The sequence below is a fragment of the Glycine soja genome, chromosome 9 (genome assembly GCF_004193775.1).
Source record: "Glycine soja cultivar W05 chromosome 9, ASM419377v2, whole genome shotgun sequence".
Taxonomy (NCBI): Eukaryota; Viridiplantae; Streptophyta; class Magnoliopsida; order Fabales; family Fabaceae; genus Glycine; species Glycine soja.
In genome coordinates, this window is record NC_041010.1 from 38,234,733 (window position 1) to 38,245,390 (window position 10,658).

At 35.3% G+C, this 10,658-nt stretch overlaps 1 protein-coding gene across 2 annotated transcripts; it reads right to left on the reverse strand.

The window, feature by feature from the left end:
• Window positions 1-3,783: 3,783 nt before the first annotated feature.
• LOC114368748 (NF-X1-type zinc finger protein NFXL1-like) lies at window positions 3,784-8,341 on the reverse strand. 2 transcript variants are annotated; one of them, XM_028326003.1, is made up of 2 exons: window positions 8,219-8,341; window positions 3,784-7,899 (listed from the first exon to the last, which is right to left on the reverse strand). In XM_028326003.1, the coding sequence occupies exon 2, from the start codon at window positions 7,882-7,884 to the stop codon at window positions 4,072-4,074; it is 3,813 nt and encodes a 1,270-aa protein (XP_028181804.1). In that variant the 5' UTR covers window positions 7,885-7,899; window positions 8,219-8,341; the 3' UTR covers window positions 3,784-4,071. The 2 variants fall into 2 exon arrangements, with proteins under 2 accessions (XP_028181804.1, XP_028181803.1); XM_028326002.1 differs by having other exon boundaries at window positions 3,784-7,895; window positions 8,219-8,322.
• Window positions 8,342-10,658: the final 2,317 nt, after the last annotated feature.

A 10,658-nucleotide genomic window follows, 5' to 3' on the forward strand; every position in this document is an offset into this window, starting at 1 on the left:
ATAAAATTAATTTAAGCACTTATTTTAATAATTTTAATATTAAAGTGAATTTTTATGTAGAATATTTAAATTTATATAAAATTATAAGATTCATAAAATTAAGATAAATAATTTATTTAAGTAATCATGGTAGATGCTCATGGATAATTTGGGTAAATAATAAAACAATTAAATATAAAACAAGAAAGTAAAAGAGTGTCGTCAAATGATTTTGAATGGGGCTTCTTCGTAAAAGTTAAGCCTATAGTGATACAAACGGTTCAAAAGGCTTTTAAAAAGTGAATAATCTAGTTAACGTGCTCGCGTGTCCAAATAAAAATTTATGGCAGAGACACATCGATCATTAGAGAAAACAAAGGTGATGAAAATAATTAATGCTACTCGAGACTCAAAGTCATGGATTCTTTTGTACGAGCTAGAGAAGTTTGCTTCTTTTTATATGCATTGTTTTGATAATTACTGAGGTGAAAAGTCTTGATTCTTGCTAACATATATGATATTATTTTTGTATAATAGATCGTTGAAGGCTCATAGATAGATCAATACTTTGTCACTCACTATCTATCAAGCACCAACACCGGATACGAACACGTGAATACCTGTAATGTCCAAAATATAGAATATAATACGGATGTTATGTCGGTGTCGAACACTGATACAGACGCGTTTCAAACACCAAATACAACAAGAGACTGGGATGTCCGTGCTTCATAGCTCACTGTGCTCCTACTCCATGGTTCAAGACAAGCAATTAATTAATGTTGTTTCATTTTCTTGTCCTGTATATTGTTTAGCTACTTGCGCATGCCTCATATTCACCTTTGTTTTTGCTCAATGTTTTTTAGTAGTTGTTTGCTAGGGGTCTGATCTGGGGCACTTTTGATCACTCTATTTATAATATGAGAAGTAAAACAACATGAAATGACACCAATAGTTAAAAATTCGGTACACAAACTCTCATTTTTACTCTGAGTGTGAGTTTGAATATCCCCAAAGCTATTTTTATTTTTGTTAAGTTTAACTTGGTGGAACATCCTCCTTATAAAGATCCCCTAATTAACACCTAAAGACTAATTGAGTATAAAGTTACAAGTGATCGTAGAATTGCTTGCATTTTAAACCTGTGTAATAATACTTTAAGAAAGTCTCTCTTAACAGCTCCAACATATCATTGGCACCATGTCCCGTGGTATTTAGGTTACCTTCTTGTTTTAGCACTTTTAGAAAGAAAAAAAATGAAATAAAACAAAATATGATGGAATTGTTAATATCTTGTAAAAAAAAGTGTTGAAAAAATCTCATTGAATGTTTTTTGATACTTAGTATGCAGATATGCCTATGCACTATGAAAGTTGCGAAGTAGTATATTGCATGCTATAAGATACATTTTTAATTTAGATATATTATTCATAAACTCAGTTCAAGTTTTCATTCCTTTTCAACTTAAACCTTAGGCAACTAGCAGCTTATTCGATTTTCACCAATTTTGGAGAGATGAACCTGCATGCAATACCTTTTTAGGGTCCATAATAAGATCCACTCCAAGGTCTCGTGGAAACACTTTTGCTGAAATGAGAAAATATCATCATTTATGGACTTGCTGGAAACAGAAACTATTGAATAATATTGTAAATTGGGCCATCTGATATGGACACACTTTCTTCCCCGGATCCAGCAATGATACTATATATGCTGAACACTTTCTCATAGCAAAAGTATCATCAACTAGACATAATATTAACAACACGCACTTCGTGGTTAAACAAATCAGGTCTTATTGTCTAATTCGAAGGCTGCCATTTTAACAGCTCCTCTTTTTCCGTTCTTACTTTTTTTTCTAATCCCTTTAGGTTATTAAGACTTTAAGAATTTGTGAGTGCGAGTTGAAAGACTAAGCCACCATTAATGACTACAAATCATTGTGTATTGAGAGCATATCATATCTACTAAAAGGATCATTTTTATATCTGAGTGACACGAATAAATTTAGGTTATAAAATTATACATCAAAATTTAATGTTACGTGAACATTAAAAAAAAAATCATGTAATGTAACTCTTTAAAAGCATTTACTTAACTTATATATTTTATGATATGTTTTGATAAGTTGCTTTAGAGTTTTTATATAACTTTTCTAAAAAATAAGAGGTGGTATACAAATTCGCTAATGAAGAATTTCAATTTCATTTTTTTTCCTATAAGAATTTCTAGAAAAACTTATCCAAACATTTCTTTAATATTGATAATTCGTAATAATATCCAGTGCAGGTTTGGTTTGAAGTTAAAAATATTACGATGCGTGTTTCAATAAAAATTCAACATATAAAATAAAATGAATGCAAAAGTAAGAGTCATGATCTGTTGACAAAAATTGCTTCTGTCTCAAACATAATTTTGCAAGTGCAGACCAATTAAACATGCTCCCAATGATCCAATTTTATTCGTCACTCGTACTAGATTGGATATAATGAAAGATATTACACTTAATATAGTCTATCCCATAACAATTTTCACAGAGAATTAATTTATTGAGATATTGGCAGGTACAGATTTCCTTCCCCTACTCCTCCTCCTCCTCAAGCATGTTGTCCTAACCATAGGCCAGATAAAAGTCAAGGATAAACTCTATAAATTTAACGTAAGAGGATCAATTCTCATGCAGCTTAATCATATGTTTGCTTCCTCTATAAATATCATCATCACTTGTTTATGTAGATTTAGGACAAAGTTGTGGTTGGATTTTCCTACCAGCATACTATCTACAATACTATACATCATCAACCATGTAATGAATAAGTTTTAAAACTAGGAGATACGAAAATCCTCATATATATATATATAAACCCAATGTTTTCTGTTTCTTCTCAATAAGTTGAATGATAATCCCTAAGTTTATTTATTTGAGTGATAATTCTCGATCTCTTAAATAAATCTTAATACCTCGTTAGATTAGTGCTTGACTCCCAACAAGAATATCAATGAATTAGTTCTTGACATTCCCAACAAGGATACTCTCGGTTCACCCAAAAAAAAACTATTTATTTGGATTTAATTTTTCTTGGGAGTTAGTTTGATATCATCTGCAAAGTATAAAATAAAAATTGAAAGATCAATTTTAAGAGAAACACATGAACCGTAATAAAAAGATGAATTTATGAGAATATAAAAGAACCTTTACGCATAAGTTACTACTGCTATTGCATATATTTAGCTAAGGCAATTTCTACTTAGAAATCTGAAACTTTCTTGCTCGGATCGCATTGGCCTCTAGTGCTTCCATAATCATCCTTTTAACAAGCAACAAATGACTCAAAGCTAGACTCATACGTATTTATAGTCTTTTATCTCACAAATAGGTTATATTTTAGCTCAATAAAAGATAAATGAAGTATTTATGATGTTAGCAGTATCCATAACTTTGTCCATTGCCATTCGCTTTTGGAAGATCTTTGATTAAAGTTTTAACTGATCTGATACGATATCATAATTTTTCTTAACCAGTGTTGGTAAAATATCATGATTGAATCACTCTCAAGTATAAGTACACTTCCTAATAATTAACGAAAAGACCTAGATTACGATTGTGACTACATGCATAACTACAAAGATTTTTATGCTATCAGCAAACGTCTAAGAGCATTGTGAATATTGAAAATAATCTTAAATTGGTCTTAGAATACTTCTAGTCTATAAGCTGCGGCAGTTGAAGTCATCAGAAACTGTGATTATGACTTTCTCCCATCAAGAGAAAGCAAAACTAGATTTACTTTCAAACTGATAATCAATCCAAAAGATTTAAGGACTTGATTAAACAATGCAGCGCATTTACAAAATGCAATTTTTTTCTGTAGATACTAGATACCCATTGCTTAATCTGGGTACAACTGTTCTAATAACTGAGTTTAAAACATATACCTATAAGGAAAAGAAATGACCTAGCAAAAATTCATGAAACAAGGCAATGAGGCCTAACAATTCATGTCTAGCTACTTTATAACAAGATAAAATTTCTAACAATAAGGAGTTTTTTTTTTTTTTGTTTTTTTAACAGAAGGAGGCCTATTTTGTCCCTCATTCATAAGCCTTCTCCCAATCATCAACTACTTCAGAAGTTGCATCCAAGTTTTCCTCTTCCTTTGAGCCACCTTCTTCACCAGTATTTTCAGTTTTCTTCCCAGAAATATCAGCTCTAATAGTTGTAGACGATGAACTTGAACTTGACTCCTGCTCCAAGACATTCCAACGATTTAAAGAAGCAGCCAGAGGTGCTTCCTTCTTCCAAACAGATGGCTGGATATTCACAGAACCAGCAGTCCACTCTTCACCAACCCCAGAATCTCCCCAACCAGAGTCTTGAGCCACAGCCTTTTTCCATGAGTTACCTTTCAATGCCGGCAGAGCTCCTCCCCAGGCATTGGTAGCTGAAGATGCCGCCGATGCCCCAGCATTCGGGGCAACCAAAACAGCTCCCTGATAAACTGTTGCATAATCCAACCTCCTCATTGCAGTTGCAGCTCGGGCAGGATCATGAAAAACAGCCAAAGCATTCTTGTCATTCAACCAAACAAGCTCACACTCGCCACCAAACCTCAACACCAAGGAATTAATTTCAGTATCCCTTGGTAAGTCTGGAAACGAGACAACAAGTCGCGGGTCCATATCAACCAATGGATCAAATGCAGGAGGAAGAGGCACATTTAAAGTTGTAGTACCCTTAACCCCTATCACACGAGCTGGGGCCTTTGATTTTGGGGTAACAGAAATTACAATAAATCGCTTTGGCTCCCAGCCAGCAGCATTGACTGCAAGCTTCCATCTATCAGCAATCAATCTCACTGCATCTCTTTTTTCCTTCAGCATGGGACAAAAGATGTGGACTTTTAAACCATGTGCAGTTCCTATTCCTCTACTCTTGCCAAGAACTAAAATTTTGCATCTCTCCTCAACAGCTAAAACCCATTTTGGCTCACGCCTAAAAAAATCAGAAAGCAATTCAGAAGAAAGAGAGTTATCACTAAAATGAAGAGAGTCCAGATTTGGAGCAGTAATGTCAAAAGCATCTGCGAGAACCCTTTTGCGTTCCAGCTTAGCACATTCATCATCACATATCAGTTTTCTTTGTCCTAGGGGAACTTTCTTGCCATTTGCATCAACTGGTTGAAGTGGTGCAGGCAATGTTTGAATAATGGAAGCTTCATGTATGGCATCAGCATTATAATTGCTACTGCTACCACCACCATCACAAGGAACATTTGCGGTTACACGGCCACAAGAGCAAGTGATTGTAACAGGGAATTCACACCTTATATCTGGGCATGGAGATGAAGGGTGACAAGGAGCCATACATGTGTGCCGGCAGCTTCTTCTTGGAGCACCACATGTTTGGCCACATGGTGCTTTGAAACCTTGCACAACACCAGATTGACTATCACAAGGTGGGGGGTGACATGTTCTACCACATGCATGTAAACCACACTGCCTGGTCTTCCCACAGGGATGATTGCATCTGATATCCTTTGAACCACAAGGTATGTTTCTAAGAACTACATGCCCGCCAATACATTCTTTTGCTACAGGAACTGAACAAGGAGGGCAGTCTCCAAAATGGCAACTGTGTGAGACTGAATGACCACATGGCTGAGGAACTGAGCACGGAAGCTGACATGAGGGAGGCGGTGTGCCACACGGTAGAGGAGGAGGTATTGAAGTCCTACCACAAGCACAAGCCAATTCATTAAAGATTGTTTGGAAACAAGGTGGACAATGACCACTGTGACACAGACATTCACACGAATGCTGGCCACACCTTAGCTTCTTTCCACATGGCATGGAACAAAAGTGAGGAGCCCAATCCCCACTAAAGGTATTATAATGATTTGAATTAGTAAATGGACAACACCTTTCACTACATCGATGCCTTCCACAATTCTTTTTTATCCCACAAGACTTTTCACACAAAAATTTCTCATTCTCCATCGTAGTCTTATAGCACTCCACAGTTCGGGAAGTTGAGCCACAACGGCACTTCTGTGAAACTTCAACCAAGCAAGGTGGACACTCCCCAACATGACATGCCTCTTTACAACTATGCATGCCACAATGAAGCAGCTTGCCACATACTTTAGAGCAGGTAGGTATCGGATCCAAACAACTCTGGCGTTCATTCTCCAACCTTGTTTTCCCACAACAGCATGTCTTAACCCGGCTAGGTAAAAATTCACATTCCCCACAGCTTCCTGGATGGCAAATCTCACTACAGACATGATTACCACAACCAAGTTTCTTTAGACAATAGGAACCACAAGCAAAAACCCCACCTTTTGCTTCAATTTCACCCTTCACAGACATGTCCCCACAAGAAAAAACCTCTGTCTTTTTACTGCAAAAACAAGTTGCACTGATTGGAACCTTACAAGGATTGCATGGACCCACATGACAAATGTGTTCACAGCGATGCCGCCCACATTCAAGAAGTTTATCACAGCATTGTCCACAGGTAAGAACAGACTGCCGATCAGAGCAACGGGTGGTAATATTTTTCTTCCCACAAGGGCACAACCGAGGAGGAGCAAATGCTTTACAGGGAGGGCATGGTCCTGGATGGCATTGCAAGACACAAGCATGAGGGCAAAGATCATCCCTATTCCCTCCAGCAACCAACACCTTCTGAAGAGGCTTCCCACATGGTTCTCCACACGAGTGAGGTGTCAGATACAAATCAGATGGAGGGTCTATCCTCTTCCCACAAAAGCAAACATACCTAATCTCCTTTGAAGAGGTAAATTTCACAGACTGGCAACCAGGACACCGCCAATTAAGCTCATGATTCTTCTCCACAGACAAGGACAAATCACTTGAAATTGGTGCCCTAGCCCACTTCTTGATGCAGTTCAGGTGAAAGATAGAGTAACAGCTGGAGCAAGACCAAACCGCCGCAGACCTCTGGACCATCTCATAGCAAATCATGCACTCCACAGTACCTTTCATGAGCTTCTCCTGAATCTCTTGCACCAGTTGAGGCAAACTAGAGTATCTGACTCCCACTCCCAATCCCTTCTCCACCTGACTCCCACTCTTGTTCCCCTTATCCTTTTCCTTTTCCATCCTATGAGTCCCATGATTGTTGCTTCTACCACGACTCGCCAGTGCAGCAACAGCCACCCCTTGACTGGAAGGACCAGAATCTTTCCCTTGATTGTTGCTTCTACCACGATTCACCGGCGGAGCAACGGCCAAACCTTGATTGGAAGAACCAGCATCATTCCTGGGATTGTTGCTTCTACCGCGACTGGCTGGTGGAGCAGCAACGGCCACCCCTTGATTGGAAGAACCAGCATCATGCCCATGAATGTTGCTTCTACCGCAACTCACTGACAGAGCAGCAATGGCCACCCCTTGATTGGAAGAACCGGCAGCATCAGTCCCATGATTGTTGCTTCTACCGCGACTGGCTGGCAGAGCAGCAACGGCCACCCCTTGATTGGAAGAACCAGCATCATTCCCATGAATGTTGCTTCTACCGCGACTCACCGACAGAGCAGCAATGGCCACCCCTTGATTGGAAGAACCGGCAGCATCAGTCCCATGATTGTTGCTTCTACCGTGACTAACCGACACAACAGCAACGGCCACCCCTTGATTGGAAGAACCGGAATCATTCCCATGATTGTTGCTTCTAGCGCGACTCACCGACGACGGAGCAGCGACGGCCACCCCTTGATTGGAAGAACCAGCATCAGCATTGTTGTTTGAATGCAAATTTGATGGCTGAGCAACATTGCTGGACGCAGCAGCAGCCCCTCTGGGGACCCATTCTTGACGAGTAGCACCTTGTGGTGGAACCCTGGACCAGTCCCTTCTTTCTCTCCGAAGTTGAGAACTCATATCTCTATAATCTTCCTACCACAACCAAAAATTGAAACCATAATAATATCAAAACAACCTCAATTCACACACTCAACAAACCACAAACAACAACATTCACCTAGCCCTCAATTCTTCTCAAACTGAAATACATACCACAAAATTAAACCCTAACGAAATAGAGAGAAAAATTAAAATCAAAACCAAGAATTATAGATAGTTTTCAGTTTCATTTTCAAAAACAAAAACAAAAAAAAACCAAGAGCAGAAATGCAAGCACGGCCATAACGATGTTCATTTGATTCCATTTGAGAAATGGTAAGGAACATGCAGAGAAGAGGAAGGAATGGAATACCTGAAAGTGAGGGAAAGAAGGGAGAAGCGACACTTCGATGATGCGCTTGTGGTTGTGACTATTGAATTTTGGGTTTTGTTTTCTGAGATTTGTTTTGTTTTCTTCCAGACCAGAGCCTCTCCTTTTATACTTTTGTTAGCGAGCATTTTCTGGAGTCGGTTGAAGGCGACAAAATTTTCCAAAAAAGGTTTTCATTTTTGTTGGGCCCAGAAAATTGTAGGCCCAGGAATAAAAGCCCAAGTGAGGCATCCAAGTGAAGAATGTACTTGTTTCTGCTTTCGAGGAAAATGCATTGTAAATTAATGATTGGTCATCTTTTTTTTTTTTTTTTTAACCTCTTTTTTGATAGTGGAGTCCACAGATGAATTTATTTATTTTTCACCATAAAGTCCCATTTGGAAATTAATTTCCATACGTTTTTTTTAAAAAAATTGAATGCACAGGCTATTTTTTTACTTTTTTATTTTTCTACATTTTTAATGCATCTTTATATACTTTGACTATGTGACGGACGGTGTAACGTGTACCGGACTAGTCTCCTTGTGTATTCAGAAAAATAAAAAAGAAGCTAATATCCTTATAATTGTTTTAATAAATATATTGACATGGAAAAGGATTTAATATTATCAGTTAATTATAAATATAATATAAGATAAATTCCTAAAAAAATTATGTAAGAAAATTTATTAATTTTTATAACAATTATCTTAAAAATGATAATTTTTTATTGATCGACCATGTAAATTTTTTTAGTCTGTTAATGTGCATAAATATTTTATATTTTTTTCTATTTATTATAATATGATAAGAGAAGAGGTTAAATTTCGAAATATAAATGTATTCAATAATAATAATAAATTAAATAGGAATGAGTAATGATTTTCTATTTAATATTTAAAAATATATAGAAAAGTCAAGTAACTATAAATATAGGAATTTATTATCGAAATTAAATGCGAAGGAAAGGCATCCTATATTTATAGTTTCTAAAGTAACACTAAATGTATTCAATAAAATAATCATATATAAATTAAATAGGAATGCGTAATGATTTTGACTTTCATATTTACAAAATATAATATAAATATAAGGATTTGTTAAATATATATTAAATGAGAAGGAAAGACATCTAAATAATAAATATATTTTTCTAAAAAAACAATAAATATATTCAATAAAATAAAATAACTTAAATATGAATGAGTTATGATTTTGAATGTAATATTTACAAATATAAAAAAGTCTGATTAATAACTATAAATATAGGAATTTATTAAATATATTAAATGAGAAGGATAGGTATCTAATTAATAAATATAATTTTTTTATAAAAATAATAAGAAATGTAATACAGTAAAAAAAATCTTATAAAATAGTTATGAAATTTTGTATTTTACTCTTTTTTATTTCTATTCTACAATAAATGTGCTTATGAAAATTAATTAAAGATTAAGAAAAAAGAAATGATATAATTAATTAAATAATAATTAATGTGATCTTAAACTTTGAAAACAACAAATAAAATAGGAATGAGTTACGATTTTGAATTTTACATTTACAAAATTTATTCTCAATGATAAAAAAAATTAACATTTACAAAATAAAGAAAGTATAGTAAGTATAAATATAGGAATATATTATAAAAATTAAATCAGCAGGATAGATGATAATCACTAAATATGTTTTAATTTTACATATGATTTGAGGCGATTACATGACATTTTTGATCCAATGATTAATTAAGACTTCTTGCACCAAAGATAATAATTACTAGTATATGTTGCTTTAATTAATTACTCCAATTAGTACAAGGTTTGTTTCCAATATTTAACTTCATGGCATAAAGTTCATAAAGCAGCAACGTTACTGGTATGTTAAGGTTTATTCGGGAAAAAAGGGAAGTGAAAACACACAGAGAAATGCCACTGCAAAACTAAAAATTTTAGGCATAACAAAGTAGTGAAGAGACATAATTGATAGTCACATCATCTTATCAAGTAAATAACAACGACAATATGTGGTATATTACTAAATCACACGAAATTCACCAAATAATCACCAAGAGAAAAAGTATTTTCAAGGATTATCAAGTCTGGTTTAATCACACATGCTATTTTAGAATTTCTTTGGCATTAGTAGTAGTTTATTCCATAAAGGGAAACTAACCGGTGGAGTAACTCCAAGCAACAAGACAGGCACCCTAATGTATGAAACTCCTATTTTCCACCCCTCCCCCATAATAAATAGTTTGGCCTGCATGAAGGATATAGACAAAAACTCCACTTATAAATCATTAAAATAGATATAATGAATTGATACTTAGACTAAGATCATGTTTAAATGCCAATTCTAAATAACAAATCTTGGTCAAAATTCAATCAGCCACCTAGGCAATACATAATTGTTCACAAAATCCCATATTCTTGCAGCTTTATTTCAG

What these genes read in the sequence shown, in the direction of transcription:
- LOC114368748 (XM_028326003.1), bottom strand. Translation starts at nt 7,884, where the DNA reads ATGAGTTCTCAACTTCGGAGAGAAAGAAGGGACTGGTCCAGGGTTCCA.